The sequence below is a fragment of the Bufo gargarizans genome, chromosome 1, assembly GCF_014858855.1.
Source record: "Bufo gargarizans isolate SCDJY-AF-19 chromosome 1, ASM1485885v1, whole genome shotgun sequence".
NCBI classification, from domain to species: domain Eukaryota; kingdom Metazoa; phylum Chordata; class Amphibia; order Anura; family Bufonidae; genus Bufo; species Bufo gargarizans.
Window position 1 is genome coordinate 331457306 of NC_058080.1, and position 22039 is coordinate 331479344.

Sequence of the window (22039 nt, forward strand, 5' to 3'; positions counted from 1 at the left end):
CTCATTAGGCACACGTCTTTTTTGTCACGCCAACGCATTGCCATCATCTTTCCTTTCTGCCAGGCCACCATTTCTCCTGTTTTCAGTTTTTTCTTGGAAAACATACATGGCAGGCCACGTCGCTTGGCCCTAATGGTTCCATATCCGTCAGTCTTGTTTTTTAGTAGAAACTCGTACAGCTCAGGCGACGTGTAAAAGTTGTCTGTTGTAACACAATACCCCTGATTGAGCAATGGTTCAAGCAGTGAAAGGACTGATGACGTTGCCATCCCATAGCCGCTGTACCTGGGGTTGAATTGTGTTCCTTTGCCGGTGTATATGATGGAATTCCATATATAGCCAGTTGTAGACTCGCAGAGCATATAATATTTTACTCCAAACCGCGCTCTCTTGGATGCGATGTATTGAATCCAGCTGAGGCGTCCTTTGTAAGCCATCAGACTTTCATCAATGCTGATGTCTCTGTCTGGCACATAGGCCTGCTGGAAATTGGTTATGATCATTTGGAATACTTCCCAGATCTTCTTCAGTTTTGGCGCTGGATGTGTGGCTTCGTCAAATTCCTCATTGTTGGTGAAGTGTAAATTCTTCATTATGAGGGAAAATCGGTACTCGGACATGATGGTGCCAAAAAATGGGGTTGCCAGCAATTTATTGGTAGTCCAGTACCATTTCTGCAGGGGTTTCCCCACCACCCCCTGAAGAAGTATTAGCCCCAGAAATTTCCATATGTCCTCCTTACTCACTGGTTCCCATTTTCTGGTTCTGGAAAACTTGCTGTGCAGAGTAGTGGATTGCTGCTCTTTGTAGCGGTTTGTCTCCGTGACAATCTTTTCAATGACGTCATCAGTCAGAAATAATTTTAGGTACGCCAAAGGATCATTGTGATCAACGTCTACCTTCATCCCAGGCGATCCTGTAAACGGGAATCTTGGCAGTGGTACTGCATCCATACCGCAATCAATAGGGCACCAAGAGCGCACCTCACTGAGCTCAAGTGCAGATTCGTCGCTGTCGCCACTTCTCTGGTCAGGTTCAGAGTCGGATGATGAATCTTTCCACGAATCGCTATCGCTGTCGCTCAATTCTGCGAGGGGCTCTGTGTCGCTGTCGCTGTCACTTATCTGATCCAAACCCGCTTTGGTGATGCTAAAATATATATTTTTTTTGCTTAGAAAAAACAGCCAGGGCAGTCAGGGCAGTGTAGAATGATCAGATCAAATCTGTCAAATCTGAGGTGATAGTGTAATCTGACAGGATTGTATCACCTAACTTTATGTGTGTGTGTTTGACTTTTATATACAATGTATTTTTTTTGAATCTCCCGCCCAGTTCCGCCTCTGTGACGCACTGCGGCTCACAGAGGCGGAACCAGGAAGAGAGATGAGACATCCGCCGGGGCTCTCACCGGCGATCACAGCGGGGAACATCGCCGGATCGCCGGGATTAGGTAAGGACACCCGCGGTTTCCTCTGCAATCTACCCCGAGCGTAACTCGGGGTTACCGCTTCTGGCAGCGAAAATTAACCCCGAGTCACGCTCGGGAATACCGTCAGGGAGGTTAAAGGTCAATTGGGACCCGAACTTTATTATTTTCAGTTATAACATGGTTATAATGGAAAATAATAGCATTCTTAAGACAGAATGCTAAATAAAATGGCCATGGAGAGGTTAAAAATAATTTTAAAACAACTCACCTTGTCCACTTGCTCGCGCAGCCTTGATTGCACAGGTCTTCTTTCTTCATTCAGCAGCACCTGCGGTGATGTCATCGCAGGTCCTTTCGCAGGTCCTGAAGAAAGAAGACCTGCGAGATCAAGGCTGCGCGATCAAGTGGATGATGTGAGTTTTTTAAATTATTTTTAACCCCTCCATGGCCATTTTATTTAGCATTGTGTCTTAAGAATGCTATTATTTTCCGTTATAACCATTTTATAACAGAAAATAATAAAATTGCCTGAATACCGAACTCAAACTTCAATGAAAAAGTCCGGGTTAGTGTCCGGGTACCCGAACTTTGCAGTTCGCTCAACCCTAGTTATCAATGAACATTCCCCATATGTCTGCTTTATTTTGGAATCATTTTGTAAATGTAATTTTATTTCTTTAGGACGTTAGAAGGCCTAGAAGTTTAGAAGCAATTTTTCTAATTTTCAACAAAATTTCCAAAACCATTTTTTAAAGCACCAATTCAGTTATAAAGTGATTTTGAGGTGCTTTTGTAATGGAAACTGTGACGAACTGCGACCGCCGCAGCCACAATACGTCACGAAACCGTCACAGCGCCCCTAGTGGTAACATAGTAACATAGTATATAAGGCCGAAAAAAGACATTTGTCCATCCAGTTCGGCCTGTCATCCTGCAAGTTGATCCAGAGGAAGGCAAAAAAAACCTGGGAGGTAGAAGCCAATTTCCTCACTTTAGGGGAATAAAAATTCCTTCCCGACTCCAATCAGGCAATCAGAATAAATCCCTGGATCAACGTTATCTCTCTAGTAGCTATATCCTGTAATACTATTACACTCCAGAAATACATCCAGGCCCCTCTTGAATTCCTTTATTGTACTCACCATCACCACCTCCTCAGGCAGAGAGTTCCATAGTCTCACTGCTCTTACCGTAAAGAATCCTCTTCTATGTTTGTGTACAAACCTTCTTTCCTCCAGACGCATAGGATGTCCCCTCGCCACAGTCACCGTCCTGGGAATAAATAGATGACGGGATAGATCTCTGTACTGACCCCTGATATATTTATACATATTAATTAGATCTCCTCTCAGTCGTCTTTTTTCTAAAGTGAATAACCCTAATTTTGATCATCTTTCAGGGTACTGTAGTTGCCCCATTCCAGTTATTACTTTAGTTGCCCTCCTCTGGACCCTCTCCAGCTCTGCTATGTCTGCTTTGCTCACTGGAGCCCAGAACTGTACACAGTACTCCATGTGTGGTCTGACTAATGATTTGTAAAGTGGTAGGACTATGTTCTCATCACGGGCATCTATGCCCCTTTTGATGCAACCCATTATCTTATTTGCCTTGGCAGCAGCTGCCTGACACTGTTTTTTGCAGCTTAGTTTGCTGTTTATTAAAATTCCTAGATCTTTTTCCATGTCAGTGTTACTGAGTGTTTTACCATTTAATAAGTACGGGTGACTTGCATTATTCCTTCCCATGTGCATAACTTTACATTTGTCAGTGTTAAACCTCATCTGCCACTTATCTGCCCAAGCCTCCAATCTATCCAGATCCCTTTGTAGTAGTATAGTCCTCTTCAGTAGTAGTCCTCTTCAGTGTTAATTACTTTACACAGTTTAGTGTCATCTGCAAAAATTGATATTTTACTATGCAAGCCTTCTACAAGATCATTAATAAATATATTGAAGAGAATAGGGCCCAATACTGACCCCTGAGGTACTCCACTAGTGACAGTAACCCAATCTGAGTATTTACCATTAATAACAACCCTCTGTTTTCTATCATTGAGCCAGTTACTTACCCACTTACAGACGTTTTCTCCCAGTCCGAGCATTCTCATTTTATATACTAACCTTTTATGTGGTACAGTGTCAAATGCTTTGGAGAAGTCCAGATACACGACATCCATTGATTCGCCGCTGTCAAGTCTAGAACTTACCTCCTCATAGAAACTGATTAAATTTGTTTGACATGACCGATCCCTCACGAAGCCATGCTGATATGGCGTTATTTGCTTATTTCCGTTAAGATGCTCTAACATAGCATCTCTCAGAAAACCTTCAAACAGTTTACCCACAACAGATGATAAACTTACCGGCCTATAGTTTCCAGGCTCTGTTTTTGGACCCTTTTTGAATATTGGCACCACATTTGCCATGCGCCAATCCTGTGGGACATTCCCTGTCAATATAGAATCTGCAACTATCAGAAATAAGGGTCTGGCCATGACATTACTTAATTCCCTTAGGATACGAGGGTGTATGCCATCCGGTCCTGGCGATTTGTCTATTTTTATCTTTTTAAGTCGCTGTTGCACTTCTTCCTGGGTCAGACAGGACACTTTTAATGGGGAATTTATTTCAACATTCGGAATGTCATCTGACAGTTTATTTTCCTCAGTGAATACATTGGAGAAAAAAATATTTAACAGCTTTGCTTTCTCCTCGTCGCTCTCTGCGACTCCCCCCTCATTACTCTTTAACGGGCCGACACCTTCAGATTTATACTTTTTAACATTTATAGGGATTCTGTCACCTCCCCTAAGGCAAAAAACGATTTAAAACCAGCCATGCAGCACAGCTTACCTGGATTAGGCTGTGCTGTTCAATCTTGAAATCCGTCCAGCAGTTAGTTCAAAAAACGACTTTGATCAATGAGGAAATGCGTCCTGAAGGTGCCCAGAGGGGCGTTTTTTTCTTCTGAGAGAGCCCAGTCCCGCCCCTCTTTCAGTGCCCAGCCCGCCTTCCTTGTATTTTCTAACTGCCGCCCCCAGCCTGCCACAGCCTCTCCTGCCTCTCCTCCCCCACGCCGAACGAAGTCTCGCACAGGCGCAGTACCCACTGAGGGCTGCGCCTGTGCGATCATCAGGAGACTGAGGGTGGCAGCTTCATCTTCGTCACTGGGCATGCGCCGAGCCCAGTGACGTCCGATGCTCGCTCTTCCCTGCTGACTGAGGGAAGAGCGAGCATCGGACGTCACTGGGCTCGGCGCATGCCCAGTGACGAAGATGAAGCTGCCGCCCTCAGTCTCCTGATGATCGCACAGGCGCAGCCCTCAGTGGGTACTGCGCCTGTGCGAGACTTCGTTCGGCAAGAGGGAGGGGGAGGAGAGGAAGGGGAGGCTGTGGCAGGCTGGGGGCGGCGGTTAGGAAGTAAAAGGAAGGCGGGCTGGGCACTGAAAAAGGGGCGGGACTGGGCTCTCTCAGAAGAAAAAAACGCCCCTCTGGGCACCTTCAGGACGCATTTCCTCATTGATCAAACTCGTTTTTTGAACTAATTGCTGGACGGATTTCAAGATTGAACAGCACAGCCTAATCCAGGTAAGCTGTGCTGCATGGCTGGTTTTAAATCGTTTTTTGCCTTAGGGGAGGTGACAGAATCCCTTTATATAATTGAAGAACATTTTAGGGTTAGTTTTACTCTCTTTGGCAATTAATCTCTCAGTCTCTAGTTTGGCCGCTTTTATTTGTTTTTTACATGTTCTATTTTTTTCCTTATAGTTTTTCAGTGCTTCCGTGCTACCTTCCTGTTTTAGTGTTTTATATGCTTTCTTTTTGTCATTTATTGCTTTCTTTACAGTTTTGTTTATCCACATTGGTTTCTTTTTGTTCCTTAACCTTTTATTCCCATACGGTATGTACCTCTCACAATGAGATTTTAGGATGCTTTTAAAGATATCCCATTTTGTGGCTGTATTTTTATTTGTGAGGACTTTATCCCATTTAGTTAGGCCTATGGCCTCTCTTAGTTGGCTAAATTTAGCTTTTTTGAAGTTTGGTATTTTTGTTCCTCCCTGTAGAAACACTCTCTTGAATGATAATTGGAAGGTTATTACTTTGTGGTCACTATTTCCCAGGTGTCCCCCAACCTGCACGTCTGTTGTTCTGTCAGGCCTATTGGTTAATACTAAGTCCAGTATGGCCATCCCTCTAGTCAGGTCCTGAACCAGTTGGGAGAGGTAATTGTCTTTGGTTATTGCCAAGAACCTGTTTCCTTTATGAGATATACAAGTTTCAGTTTCCCAGTCTATATCTGGGTAGTTGAAGTCCCCCATAATAACCACCTCATTATGATTTGCCACCTCGTCAATCCGCAAATAGGCCTCCCAGCCACTTTCAGCACACCGACTGTCTAACTTGAGTCCGTACAGTCGATAGGCTGAAAGCGCGGGGATTGGAACGCAGATTGACCACAAGTAAGCGTGTGAGCGACCTTACATCTATCAAGTAGTACTTGGAGGTATACTGTACGCTCATAAGAGAAAAGTATGCAACTAGGAACAGGCTCTAAACTGTACATTATAGGGTGTGAAAATGAATGATGATTGCAGCCTGAAACATTATTAAATCAAGGTAAACACTAACATATACAGTATGTAATATAGCCCGTATGCAAAATTTCCCTATGTGTCTATTAATGAATTTGCTCTTCCCCTCTCTGTGTAGTTGTTCTTATTGGAGGAAATGAGAGAAAGGAAGTTTGATTCCTTTGCCAGAACTATCCAGAAAGCTTGGAGGAGATACATTGCTAAGAGAAAATATGAGCAGATGCGAGAAGAAGGTGGGAGAATGTGTTTATTTATTTGTTTGCTACAATTTGTAAGAGACATTTTGTTTACCTGAACAATTCAGATCATTCACCACAGAAAACATAGGGGAAGATTTACTAATCATGTCTAATTTCCAGACAGTGAAAATTTATTCTAGACCTTCTAAAGGCCCCCTTACAGTGCTCAATGGAGCAGACAATTGTGGAAAAGGAAGCGTTCGTACCCGAAAATCACCTGCCCGTCAGGGTAGGAGAGTGCCTCAATTACATGCAGCAATCTCCTCCACAGTATGAAGAGGAATGCCATCACTCATACTCATACAGAATGATTGTTTGCCGGTAGCAAAGTGCTGTTCAACAGCACAATCTGCTGCCGGCAAACAATGATTTAGGTGACTACATGACCGATCCTATTACTTGATGAACATTTCGGCCTTTCATTGGGTAATCAACGACACCTTTAGATTTAGAATGTGCCAGATTGATGCTGGATATTAAAGCTGGGGCACCTTTAGATTGTCTGGTCCATCACAATGGCTTTCTTTATGCCAGAATTTTGTGCCAAAATACTGGCACTTTTTTGGGGCATACTGTTGCATCTTATGCCACACTATCTCAAAAAAGGTTAAAAAATTGTCTAGAACATTAACCTTTTCAGTATCTGCCCACTTTTCATCTTAAATCCCAGGCCAATTTTTGCAAATCTGACACGTGTCAATTTATGCGGTAATAACTTTGGAAAACTTTTACTTATCCAAGCCATTCTGAGAATGTTTTCTAGTGACACATTGTACTTCATGATAGTAGTAAATTTGAGTCAATATATTTTACCTTTATTGGTAAAATAATCCAAAATTTACCAAAAACTTAAAAAAATTCACAATTTTCTAAATTTTAATTTCTCTAGTTTTAAGACAGATAAGTAATACCACATAAAATAGTTATCAATCAACATTCCCCATATGTATACTTTATCTTGGCATAATTTTGTAAATGTCATTTTATTCATTTTATTTTTTTAAACTTCTCTTTATTGAAAGAAGATAATATTGACATGTTACAGATTATTGCAATGCAAATCAAGACATGTTTTTTTTTTTTTTTTTTTCCCACAACATAATTCTAGTATTCCCTCCATAACACTCCCAAATCCCCCCCCCCACCCACTCATCTCGACTCTAGATTATCGCAAAATGAACATGGAAAATATCACTCCCACTCCCTAATTTTATGCTTTGCCCTTCTTATTGAGTAGCATATACCATGGATCCGAATTCCCCAATCTTAAGAACCATTCCGTCTGGACAAACAGTGTAACAGTATTTAGGATCTATTCCTCAGTAAAAAAAAAAAAGATCCATATATGATCTCCACTTTTTGAAAAAAGGATCAATTTTGATTTGCAGTTTTCCGCCTCAATACCGTCTAGTCTTACGCATTGTGTGGTCAAACGAATTGCCTCCTCTATGTTAGGCATACAAGGACCAAGCCAATGTGCTAATATACTACGTTTGGCCGCCAATAGAATCACATGCATTGAATCTGTTAGTCGTGGTTGTATTTCAGATCTCCCTACATGAAATAAGAGAAACTCTGGATCTACAGGGATTTTCACTTTACATTTGGTATTGATCTTATCAATGAGGGATTTCCAATAATCCTGGGTTTTTATACAAGACCACAACCCATGTGTGAGATCAGTGTTCGGAAGGCTGCATTTAGGGCAGTGTGTTATCCTATTAGGTAAAAGAGGGACTGCACCCTTTGGCAAATAGAAACCATATATGGCTCTATGTATTATTTTAAAGTATGATTCCCTCAATATTTCATTAATTCTCGTTTTCGGCACCTTGTCCCATCCCTCCAATAACTGATCAGGGAGGTTCATATCCGGAAAATCCTTTAGCCAGGTCTTAAATAAAGATAAATCCCCTCTCCTCGGTTCCTCTTCTCGCAGACAACTATAGATGAAAGACAGGTCTTTCCGGCTCCCTTCACTGCCTAACAATGTATCAAATGGGCCAGGTAGAAACACCTTAGATAAATCTCTCACCTTTCCTTGTAGAAAGGCCTTAATCTGATAATATGCTAGAAAATGATTTGGAGAGATTCCATACATGGACTGTATCTCCTGGAAGTTATAAAATCTCCTCTCTTCTAGTGTTGAGCGGCATGTCCCATATTCGAATTCGCGAAATTTCGCGAATATTCAAAAGAATATTTGTAAAATATTCGCAAATATTCGAATTCGTTATTATTTCGCATATGCGATAATTCGAATTTTCGCATTGCATAATACATATTATGCGATGCGAAATTCGCATGTGCGCTAATGAAATCACCTTAAGAAGATTCGCAACTCAATTCAATCACTAATGTATGAATGCAAAGCCCTTTGCCTCTGTTCTGGGAGTAGTTGATAGAGTACAGATCAATGTAATCTGTAAGGTGGAAACTAAAATAAAAAATACGAATATTCGTAAATCGAATTTTACGAAGTTCGAAATATTCGCGAATATGGTGCTATACTATATGAATGCACAGGCCTTTGCCTCTCTGTTCTGGGGACAAGTGTAGATATTCGCATGTGCGTTAATAAAATCGCCTTACGAAGATTCGCAACTCAATTCAATCACTAATGTATGAATGCAAAGCCCTTTGCCTCTGTTCTGGGACAAGTGTAGATGTTCGCATGTGCGCTAATAAAATTGCCTTACGAAGATTCGCGCCTCAATCACTTTCTAGGCAATGTGAGTAAGATCTGAGCTTTTGGACTTTTGGGAATCAATCGAGATACAGTGGGGGGTGATGACAGTAGTTGACAGAGTACAGATCAATGTAATCTGTAAGGTGGAAACTAAAATAAAAAATATGAATATTCGTAAATCGAATTTTACGAAGTTCTAAGTATTTGCGAATATGGTGCTATACTATATGAATGCACAGGCCTTTGCCTTCTCTGTTCTGGGGACAAGTGTAGATATTCGCATGTGCGCTAATAAAATCGCCTTACGAAGTTTCGCAACTCAATTCAATCACTAATGTATGAATGCAAAGCCCTTTGCCTCTGTTCTGGGACAAGTGCCGATATTCGCCTGTGCGCTAATATAATCGCCTTACGAAGATTCGCACCTCAATCACTTTCTAGGCAATGTGAGACTTTTGGGAATCAATCGAGATACAGTGGGGGGTGATGACAGTAGTTCACAGAGTACAGATCAATGTAATTTGTAAGGTGGAAAGTAAAATAAAAAATACGAATATTCGTAAATCGAATTTTACGAAGTTCTAAGTATTCGCGAATATGGTGCTATACTATATGAATGCACAGGCCTTTGCCTTCTCTGTTCTGGAACAAGTGTAGATATTCGCATGTGCGCTAATAAAATCGCCTTACGAAGATTTGCAACTCAATTCACTAATGTATGAATGCAAAGCCCTTTGCCTCTGTTCTGGGACAAGTGCCGATATTCGCATGTGCGCTAATAAAATCGCCTTACGAAGATTCGTGTCTCAATCACTTTCTAGGCAATGTGAGTAAGATCTGAGCTTTTGGACCTTTGGGAAACAATCAATTATATGTGTACTGTAATTTTGTGAAAAAAATAAATAAAAAATATTCGTTTTTACGAATATATAGCACTATATTCAAAATATTCGCGAAATCGCGAAGTTGCGATATTCGCAAAAAAAATTAGCTTTTAGAATATTCGCGCTCAACACTACTCTCTTCTTGCTTCCATATGACAGACCTTTGAAACCCCTTTTTGTGCCCATTGTACCCGTTGTTTATCGATTATGCCGGATTCAAAGTCAGGGTGGCCCAATAATAACATGTTTTTTGAGATCTCACATGGGAGGCCGAAAGTTTTCCTGATTGTTCTCCAGGTTGCTATAGTGTCTCTAAGGAGAACGCTCTGTTTCACCAATGATGGCAATCGAGAAAACGTTGTATGTAAGAGTGCATTTAGTTTCCAGGGCTTTACCTGTTCTTTTTCTACATGAAGAACCGAATAATAAGACGTATCCTGAATCCAATCTAAGCCATGCCTCAAACTAGCCAGATTATACTTCCTAATGTCTGGGAAACCCACACCCCCTCTTGACTTAAGTCTAGTAAGCATCTGCATAGATATCCTGCACCTTTTTTTCTGCAAAATAAAGGCGCGAAATGCCCCTGACAGTAGTTGGACATCAGTATGTTTTAGGAGGAGTGGCAGCGTCTGCATGGGGTAGAGGAGTTTACTGAAGCTCATCATTTTTATCATATAACACCTACCAAGAAATAAAATAGGCAGGTTCTTCCATTTCCCCAATTCCGCCAAAACTTTTTTAATTAATGGAGGATAGTTTAGGGAATAAAGTGTATCTGGAGCTCTGCAAATTTTTATACCCAAATATTTGATATGTTGAGAAGCTATCTTTACTGGTCAAACTCTACCCTGTGCTGAGGGGGGGATAAATCTAGTAACTCAAATTTCATCATGTTAACTTTAAAACCTGACAGGCGTCCAAAATATGATAGGAGATCAAAAAGTGCTGGGATGTCAGACCTTGGGTATGCTAGAAACACTAACAAATAGTCGGCGAATAACGCATGTGTAAGTGTCTGAGACCCTCATTTTTTTTTTAGGACATTAGAAGGCTTAGAAGTTTAGAAGCTATTTTTTCCAATTTTCAACAAAATTTCCAAAACCATTTTTTTAAGCACCATTTCAGTTATAAAGTGATTTTGAGGGGCTTACGTAATGTAAACCATCCATAAATGACAGCATTTTAGAAACTGCACCCCTCAAATTATTCAAAACTAATGTTACAAGCTTTGTTAACCCTTGAGGTGTTCCACAAGAATTAAAGGAAAATGGAGGTAAAATTTCAAAATTTCACTCTTTTGGTAGATTTTTTATGTTAATAAAAAATTTTTCTTGCAACACAGCAAGGTTTAACAGCAAAATAAACCTCAATATATATTACTCTGACTCTGCAGTTTACAGAAATACCCCATATGTGGCAGTAAACTGATCTATGGGCACATGGCAGTGGTCAGAAGGAAAGGAGCACCATATGGATTTTGGAGGGATATTTCACTAGAATGGTTTTTAGGCACAATTTTGTATTTGAAGAGACCCTGACATACCCCTACAGTGGAAACCCTCAAAGAGTGACTCCTTTTTAGAAACTAAACCCCTTAAATAATATATTAAGGGGAGTACTGAGCACTTTGACCCCCAAAGTGTTTTACGGAATTTGGAAACACTTGGCTGTACAAATTAAAAGTTTTGTTTCTTCCAATAAAATGTTGCTTTAGCCTCAAATTTTTGATTTTCACAAAGAGGTAATAGGAGAAAAAGCACCCCATAATTTGTTACCTATTTTCTCCTGAATACGGCAACACCCCATATGTGATGGTAAACTGATGTGGGAGCACATGGCAGGACTTTTGCAGTCCAGATTTTTGTGGATAGGTTTATAGGTGCCATTAGTTTTTATTTTTTAAGTGATTGTCTTATGTGGGGTCATTTTTTGTGGGATGAGGTGACGATTTGATTGGTACCATTTCGGGGTACATAAGACTTTTTGATCGCTTGGAATTAAACTTTTTGTGAGGAAAGGTAAAAAAAAATGTCTGTTTTGGCATAGTTTTTTATTTTATTTTTATAAAATTCATCTGAGGGGGCACATAATGTGATATTTTTATAGAGCAGGTTGTTACAGATGTGGTGATACCTAATATGTCTATAATATTTTTGTTAAGTTTTACACAGTGAAATCATTTTTGAACAGAATAAAATCTTGTTTTTGTGTTTTTTCTGAGAGCCCTAATTTTTTTATTTTTTGGGGCGATTGTCTTAGGTAGGAGCTAATTTTTTGCGGAATGAGATAACGGTTTGATTAGTACAATTTTTGGACCCAAAGGCCACCCCACACCCGGCAGGATACCGCACATGCCGCGGTCAGCGCTGACCGCGGAAGTGCAAGGGTTAATGCGCCGGCATCTGTGTTTTTACTGATGCTGGTATCTGTGTTTTTACTGATGCTGGCGCATTCAGCAGGGGTCCAGCTATCAGTGACTGCTGGACCCCTGCAGCTGATTGGGCAAGCGCAGCTCCTGTATGGCGCTGGGATTTCTGTCCCAGTTTCCAGTGCCTTACATGTACGGCGCTGGTATCCTACGGCTTAATAAAGGTGGGAAGCATGTTTGCCTTTTTTTTAGAACATATTGTGGCAGAATTCTGGTAGCATTTTGCTTAATGCTTTGTATGTATGCTACGGAAATCCCATGGTGTACGTGTCACGGTGGGGAGTAGGGGAAACCCTCCACTGCACATTGTAGGGAATAAAGGAAAGAAACTAGGCCTGGATGCTGGAATCAGGAAGCGGGTAACCTCCTATAGCGTCCCTAATCCTCGCCCTGACCTCCTAACCTTATGAGCAAACACAGATGGTAGGAGGGCTCATTCACCGGAACCTCGAACCCTAACTGGCCCTGATGATCCCTGGGGTAAAGGTCAGAAAAGGGAATTGACCAGTTCATCCACAACATGGATGAACCGGATGTCTCCAGCAGGCCTAGGTGCAAGGAGGGGACCAGACAGTAAGCAGGGGACAAACTCGACAGGTAAGTGTCCTGTGGCAGAATGACAACAGACCACAGTACCACAACTTCTCTTACCTGCCCACAACTAAAAGGAACGAGATGTCCGCACCACAACCACTAGATCCTGTGTAAAGCACTGAAGCCCAAACACACAAATCTGGACTCAGTACAAACACCAAACATAGAAGCAGTAGTAACTGCCTGGACCACCATGCGGAAAGATGCATGGCGGACCCAGACAGCGCTGCTTAACTGAGTTCTAGTTCCCCCTCTGGAGAACCCCAGGGACCCCCTTCCGGAGGAACAGACAAACAGGGAAATGTCAAACAACCATGCTGGACTACAAACACCAAATAGACCATACATGGAACACAAAATGACATACAACAAACACCATGAACATCACACACCATACTCAAAACAACAAGTGAGGATAGGTAAAGTAATAGAAACAAAGGAAAGACAAGGGGATGACAATGCAACACATTGCCACAGTCAAACCGTTAATCAAAAGTCCTCTTTATTTAGGCTTTTCATATCAGTACAGCCAGTATATCTGGATCGCAGCCGGGTCCAGCCGTCGTAGCACACTCTGACAGTGTTACCTCACACTGTCTGCCTTTCCTCCAGACTGAGACGCATCTAAGATCCAGTAGCAGGATTAAATAGGATCACTGAACATGAGCATGCCTCAAGTCCTGGACTGGAACCTGGGCAACAGGCACCCACCCAACACATTGCCTGTTCCCAGTAAAAGCCCGCCCTGAACTAGCTGAACCAGCTACACCAGACTAGTCTCTTGGTTACGCATGTATTCTGCCTGTCCTGACCTCGGTCTGTTACCTGACTACTTACACAAGTCACAATAAGTTAGGGATATTTGGCTTTCAGGTGTAATTTATGGAAAATTTAAAAAGTTCACACTTCATGAATGTAGGGCATTTAAGTAGACGCATACAATGGTAATGACTTAATCTCAAACAATTTATTGAAACAAAAGCTGTAACTGTAACGGCACCGTTTCAGCAGACAAGGGGTTAAAATCCATTTAGGCGATATGCCCCTTTCCGAGAGACAGGCACAGCTACTGCAGAACACCAACCTCCCGAACTGGATACAACATGGCACTCCAAACTGGAACCTCGCGGATAGCTGTCAGCAGGCGAACAGGAAAAGCATTCAGTCGGCTTACACTCCTGGCAATCAGTCTCCAACAGCATACAGGGAATCCCCCCAATAACGAGACAAGGCTCCGTCTTGAGGGTCAGCAGTGCTCTGACTGTACTTCAAGTACAGCCTCTTTTATTGATAAAAACCAAACATAGTACTGCCCACAGGGTTTTGAAATCCAACCAATCAGTAATTCACAACACACACAATGTAAATACAGCAACCAATCGTTCCCGCCCCCTAGAGGACCAGAAGGGAGACTGCGACACAGGACAGATACAACATATCCCCACAATGCATCATGGTTTCCTCCTCTCTGTCCCAGAGACAACCGAGAATTAATCCAATTATCTCTCAGGACAAAGGGGAGATCACCAATACACATGTGGAGACAACAGGACAGGAATCACCACCCAAACACACAATGGCACACCCCCACAGCAAACACAGACATTTAACATATCCCCAGATAGCTCAAGTCTGAGTGCATATCATTAGGTGAATGGCACTCAGAATACACGAATACAATACTATTAGCTATCTGGGTGCCCTCACATAACATACAATTTAACCGAACGCATAATAACATAAAATACAATTCTACAGACAGATTTAAGCTGTGCGGCCGGTCTGTTTTCTCCTTTAAAGTTACTATGGGCCATAAACCTGAGGCAAGAGGCTTTTAAACAGCCCTCTCCAAAACCCAGTGGCGAGGTTGGTTTCGCCACACATCTCCCCCCCCCAGGGAAGACTAACCAGATACCTGACCTCACGCCGGTCGGTACCTGAGTTAGTCTGGCAGCCCACCCACAACCCAATACTGGACCTGTAGAATTTAGTAGGCTGTCTCTGTCCAGTGAATCCACCAAGGTTATATTGGTAGCTGGTACTCCCGGTCTCTAAGTTGCTCCCTGGCTTGGAGTGGAGGTTGCTTTGTGGGCAGGGATCAGCGGTACTCTGCCCTGGTGCCAGCGTTACCACGGAAGAAGCCTGGTTGGAGTCTGGTTGTTGGAGGGGGAAACTGACTGTCTCCCCTTTGGCTAAACAGCCCTGTTGCTGGGGGACAGGAACAACTGTCCCTACCCCCTGTGCTGTAAGTGCAGAGACCACGATCCCATCTGCACTGTTGTGGGGCTTACTGTCTCGCCCTGGTGCGTTAAGCTGCCGCTGGGGAGAGGGGGTAACAAGCTCCTCTCCCATACATACAGTCATGTGAAAAAATTAGGACACCCTTTGAAAGCATGTGGTTTTTTGTAACATTTTTAATAAAAGGTTATTTCATCTCCGTTTCAACAATACAGAGAGATTAAAGTAATCCAACTAAACAAAGAAAACTGAAGAAAAGTCTTTTCAAGATCTTCTGTAAATGTCATTCTACAAAAATGCCTATTCTAACTGAGGAAAAAGATAGGACACCCTCACATGTATTCCCTCTTAAATTGGCTCAGATCTCACACAGGTATATCACACCAGGTGCACATAATTAGTAGATCGTTACTCTGCATGTTGAATGAGGCTTGCCCTATTTAAACCTCAGACATTTAGTTTGGTGTGCTCCTGACTGTTGAAGTGAGAGTGAGCACCATGGTGAGAGCAAAAGAGCTGTCAGAGGACTTCAGAAAAAAGATTGTAGCAGCCTATGAGTCTGGGAAGGGATTTAAAAAGATCTCAAAAGATTTTGAAATCAGCCATTCCACTGTCCGGAAGATAGTCTACAAGTGGAGGGCTTTCAAAACAACTGCCAACATGCCCAGGACTGGTCGCCCCAGCAAGTTCACCCCAAGAGCAGACCGCAAGATGCTAAAAGAGGTCTCCAAAAACCCTAAAGTGTCATCTCGAGAACTACAGCAGGCTCTGGCTACTGTTGATGTAGAAGTACATGCCTCTACAATCAGAAAGAGACTGTACAAGTTTAACTTGCATGGGAGGTGTGCAAGGAGGAAACCTTTGCTTTCCAAGAGAAACATCGAGGCCAGACTGACATTTGCCAGAGATAAAGTTGACAAAGACCAGGACTTCTGGAATAATGTTCTTTGGACAGATGAGTCCAAAATTGAATTATTTGGACACAACAGCAGAGGACATGTTTGGCGTAAACCAAACACAGCATTCCAAGAAAAGAACCTCATACAAACTGTGAAGCATGGAGGTGGAAGTGTCATGGTTTGGGGCTGCTTTGCTGCAGCAGGACCTGGTCAGCTCACCATCATAGAATCCACGATGAATTCTACTGTGTATCAGAAGGTGCTTGAAGAACATGTGAGACCATCAGTTAGAAAATTAAAGCTGAAGCGGAACTGGACCATGCAACATGACAATGACCCAAAACATACTAGTAAATCAACCAAAGATTGGCTGAAAAAGAAGAAATGGAGAGTCCTGGAATGGCCAAGTCAAAGTCCAGATTTGAATCCCATTGAGATGCTGTGGGGTGACTTGAAAAGGGCTGTACGTGCAAGAAACCCCTCAAACATCTCACAGCTGAAAAAGTTCTGCATTGAGGAGTGGGGTAAAATTTCCTCAGACCGATGTCGAAGACTGGTAGATGGCTACAAGAACCGTCTCACTGCAGTTATTTCAGCCAAAGGAGGTAACACTCGCTATTAGGGGCAAGGGTGTCCTATCTTTTTCCTCAGTTAGAATAGGCATTTTTGTAGAATGACATTTACAGAAGATCTTGAAAAGACTTTTCTTCAGTTTTCTTTGTTTAGTCAGATTACTTTAATCTCTCTGTATTGTTGAAACGGAGATGAAATAACCTTTTATTAAAAATGTTACAAAAAACCACATGCTTTCAAAGGGTGTCCTAATTTTTTCACATGACTGTACTTCCAGCCGCTGGGGAGGGCGACCGACCGCCTCCGCTCCCAATACAGTGTCCTGCTGCTGGGGAAAGGAGACTGGGCTCTCTATTCCCTGTAGGACACTCTGCCGCTGGGGGACAGGACCGACTGTCTCTGCCCCCTGTAACTCCGTCTGCCGCTGGGGAAGGAGGCCGCTGCTCTCCCCTCCCTGCACTTCACACTGCCGCTGGGGAATGAAGACTGGGCTCCCAATTCCCTGCAGGACCGGCGGAGAGACCTCGGTCCCATCTCTACCGGCCACCTGGGGTCCTTCCCAGTAACACTCTACAATATCTGCCCAGCTGAATGGGTCTGGATCTGGGTCTGTCACCTTACCGTCCTGCTGAGCCTTCTCAATGGCGTGGAAGAGATCTCAGTAGTCCTGCTCCAGTTCCCACTCCAGGGTTGCTAGGTGAGCCAGGTCTTTCTCTACTTCATGGGGGTCATCCCACTCATGCCTAGCCTCCCTCTCATAGAAAATGTCCTGAAGTCTGGACTGTGCAGGGCTCCCGAAGTCAGGCTCTGCAAAGGACTCCCATAACAAGCCAGGACCATCAAACTCCTCTCCCTCTGGCTTGTCATGCTCAGCTGTCCAGGGTATAAACTGTGCCACATACCACCAAAGCGCCTGGTAGGCATCCTCCAGCCATAGCTCCTGCCATACCCGGTGCTCTAGTTCATTCACCCATTCCTCCAGGGGCTGCTCTCCCAGGAAGGGCATCCGCAGGGCCACTTGCTTCTGCAACCTCTGCTCTTCACTGGGGAGACTCTCACCTCGCTGGTATTGTACATTATCCAGGGCCTGGTACCAGATGCCTTTCCTTAATGCATCCCGGCCATCCAGGTCCTCCTCTTCGTATAACACTGCTGGTTCCATCCTGGTGCTTTTAGGGTCGCTGTACTGGGACATGCGTTGCCCTTAAATTGTAGAATCTACAGAAATGGTGTCTCCTGTAGCTGTCCTTCTGGCTGTAGGAACGATCCCACTGCTGCCACCAATGTAACGGCACCGTTTCAGCAGACAAGGGGTTAAAATCCATTTAGGCTATATGCCCCTTTCCGAGAGACAGGCACAGCTACTGCAGAACACCAACCTCCCGAACTAGATACAACATAGCACTCCAAACTGGAACCTCGCGGATAGCTGTCAGCAGGCGAACAGGAAAAGCATTCAGTCGGCTTACACTCCTGGGCTTACACTCAGTCTCCAACAGCATACAGGGAATCCCCCCAATAACGAGACAAGGCTCCGTCTTGAGGGTCAGCAGTGCTCTGACTGTACTTCAAGTACAGCCTCTTTTATTGATAAAAACCAAACATAGTACTGCCCACAGGGTTTTGAAATCCAACCAATCAGTAATTCACAACACACACAATGTAAATACAGCAACCAATCGTTCCCGCCCCCTAGAGGACCAGAAGGGAGACTGCGACACAGGACAGATACAACATATCCCCACAATGCATCATGGTTTCCTCCTCTCTGTCCCAGAGACAACCGAGAATTAATCCAATTATCTCTCAGGACAAAGGGGAGATCACCAATACACATGTGGAGACAACAGGACAGGAATCACCACCCAAACACACAATGGCACACCCCCACAGCAAACACAGACATTTAACATATCCCCAGATAGCTCAAGTCTGAGTGCATATCATTAGGTGAATGGCACTCAGATTACACAAATACAATACTATTAGCTATCTGGGTGCCCTCACATAACATACAATTTAACCGAACGCATAATAACATAAAATACAATTCTACAGACAGATTTAAGCTGTGCGGTCGGTCTGTTTTCTCCTTTAAAGTTACTATGGGCCATAATCCTGAGGCAAGAGGCTTTTAAACAGCCCTCTCCAAAACCCAGTGGCGAGGTTGGTTTCGCCACAGTAACATAACGTGAATTCTAAAGATTTGAGAATTAATAAGCTTACGTAGGCTAAGTGAATAAGTATATTTACTAAGTGTGATTAAATATACGATAACACAAACAAATCACATGCAGGATAATAAAAAGTAAATAACCATCACTAGCCTGATCATGCTATAACCCATGGCTGTCTTCCACATTATAACACATGACCAACACCCCAGAGTACACAAGAGATAGAGCAAGTCATATTTACTGTACATCCTACCGAGGATAAAGTCTTCAATGAAGTCTCCTGAGGGAATGTGTGTCCATCCTCCAGTGTGCAGCAGGCATGTTTCTGAGATCACCCAGGAATGTTGTCTTATGAACACAATGGGTACAATCTCTAACCTACTTCATTACAAGGAAAACGTATAAACTATTACATACAGTATTAAACAGAATTAAAGGGGAGAACCAATCAGTACTTAAAAATACTATTACAATACAAAAGCCAGCAACAGTGGTGGGTATACCGCCACAAAAAATGTTGCCTCAAAAACTTGTCATGTGACCTTGAGCATAAATTACAGCTTGAAAACCATGTCTCATTCTGTTCACAAGTCGACTTATTGTCTGCTGAGGCATGGCATCCCACTTTCTTGAAGGTGGCCCTTAAGGTCATTGAGGTTCTGGGGTACAGCATTACGAGCCTCTACACAATGACTCAGCTGATCCCATAGATTTTCAATAGGATTCAGGTCTGGAGAAAGTGCAGGCCACTCCATTTGAGTTACCCCAGACTCCAGCAGCCGTTCCCTAATGTTGCAACCTGGATGAGCTGGTGCATTGTCATTCCTGAAGATGAAATTAGGACTGTGTTGTAAATGCAGAGGCACAATGACTGGATTAATTATGCTATTCAAGTAGTATGGGCTTGTCACTGTACCAATTACAAAGTGTAGTACAGTATTGACTAGACACACCTGCCCACACTGTAACACCATCAAAGCCTTGTCTGTGGCTTATGTATAGCGCTCTCCTTGACGTCTCCAACATCGTTGGCGACCATCATTTCTGCTCAGCATGAATCAACTTTCATCAGTCAACAGCACTGAGTGCCACTGGTCCCTCATCCAGCGTAGATGCTCCTTGGCCCATGCAAGACGATGATGCCTGTTCCTGGTGCTATGGCTCAGTTACCCTTGCAGGTCATCTAGCACACAGACCACGCTGATTTAAACAGTTTTGAATGGTCTGACATGACACTAGGTGCCTTTCACCTCCCTTAAATGTACCTGGAGTTGTGTGGCATTCATCATCCAGGTCCACAGAACATTGTTCACAATGAAGCTGTGATCAGTGTGTGATGTGGCTAAATGACGTCCACTTATGCCTTCCTGTGACTCTTCCAGTATCTCTGTTGCAACCTGCTGATGATACTTTATGACACTCTCTACGCTTAGTGGCCATTTCCATCTGAGAACATCCTGTTTGAAGCTTCGCAATGGCGAGGTACTTTTGATCAATTGTTAGGTGTCGTCTTGGTCTCATGATGTCAAAATGTGAACAGCATAATGAGGAGGACTGTTTAAATACCAATTCCAATTGAACCAGGAAATTTATTGGGCAATTTATGGATCAAACACCTGTTGTGAATTTTTCCGTTAAGCTCCCTGTTAGAGAACAGCAAGTTGTGCAACAAGTACTGAAACATTGAACAGTTGGACATGTACATTCAAAAGTTTAGAGAAGGTCAAATTAAGTTCACCTGTAAAGGTTAGAGTGCATTTTAGGCTCATCCTGAAATTTCACCCCAAACCAAATATCCCTACCTTTTTGTAAGTAGTGTATATTGCCTGACCCCTCGGTGCTTCATATAAGGGTTTAAGGGTGAAAACAGGGGACTGCCAGGATAATGCCCTTAGGGATGGCACAAAGCCAAATCAGTTAGTTGGCACAGTGGTTTCAAACCCCACTGTCCATTAGAGTTTGCTCAGGCCATGGAACTGGCTGACCCAGCCAAAGTGGGACGTGTCAGAAGTATATAAAGAACTGACCAGGAGCCGCCAGGAGCAACTATTTCAGCACCTAAACAACCTCTGTGCTTGAATGAACTTTCTGGCTACTGCTGCTATTGCAAGTGTGTGCACCAGTATCTATTCCAGCCTCCAGTTTGCATTTGTCTTTGCCTCCCTGTTGTGATGGAGAACTTAGAGGACCTTTCACCACTTCTGACATGCCTGTTTTAAAGGGAACCTGTCACCTCTACTATGCTACCCTTACTGAGCGTTTCTAAATGTTCATTGTGTTACCCTAAACATATAAATTACACTTTTAATTTCATTTGCAGACAAATTCAATAAGTATTATGCATTTTTGTACTTCCCACCTTTTATGCAAATTAACATAAGAGTCATATCTTACTTGTGTGACCAGAGAAGAGTCATATTTTCAAACTCTGACTCATCTCAGGTTAATTTGCATATGTATCAAATTGTTTTTTTTTTACACAATAAAAGCACACATAGCTATGGGGACTGGTTATCGCGGATGTGCTAGCGGCCATTTAGCAACCCATGTCCTTAGCTCTATACCCAAAATCCAGGTGACAGGTTCCCTTTAATAGCTTCATGCATTCCCGTGTAATAACAATACTGGAGCATCTATTCTTATAGCTCTATGTTGTGCCATTTGTTTATTATTTCTACTAGAAGTTATGAATGAATTACTAGCAGTCTGCAGTAAGGGTACAGAGGGATGGTAACCAGTTGAAGGTGTGTACCTACACAGTCTGACAGTGGCAGCACTGATTGGATAGACTGAGACTGTGTAGGTGCACACCACCAACTGGTTACCACCCCTCTGTACGCTTACTGCAGACTGCTAGTAATTCTTTAATAACTTCCAGTAGAAATAAGGGCTGTTTCACACGAGCGGATGCCGTGCGTGACATCCGCTCCGTGAATGACTGCCAAGACCCGATGCAGACTGCAGAAGCACGGAGCATTAACATGACTGATAATGCTCCGTGCCTCTCTGTGATCTCTTTACTACGAAATCACAATGACAACTTTGTCTCACTGTGATTTCGTAGTAAAGAGATCACAGAGAGGCACGGAGCATTATCAGTCATGTTAATGCTCCGTGCTTCTGCAATCTGCATCGGGTCTTGGCTGTCATTCACAGAGCGGATGTCACGCACGGCATCCGCTCGTGTGAAACAGCCCTAAAGGGTTGGCACAAAATAGAGCTACAAGAATAGATAATCCAGAATTGTTATTACATGGGGGATGCATGAAGCTATTAAACCAGGCATGTCAGAA

General features: G+C 43.0%; 1 protein-coding gene across 3 annotated transcripts in view; it reads left to right on the plus strand.

The window, feature by feature from the left end:
• LOC122946477 (unconventional myosin-If-like) overlaps positions 1–22039 on the plus strand; it is a 1093167-nt gene that overhangs the window by 895892 nt on the left and 175236 nt on the right. For all 3 annotated transcript variants that reach the window (XM_044306152.1, XM_044306170.1, XM_044306161.1), the window contains one exon: positions 6141–6255. In XM_044306152.1, the coding sequence (XP_044162087.1) occupies positions 6141–6255 (115 nt within the window). The remainder of the gene's footprint in view (positions 1–6140; positions 6256–22039) is intronic.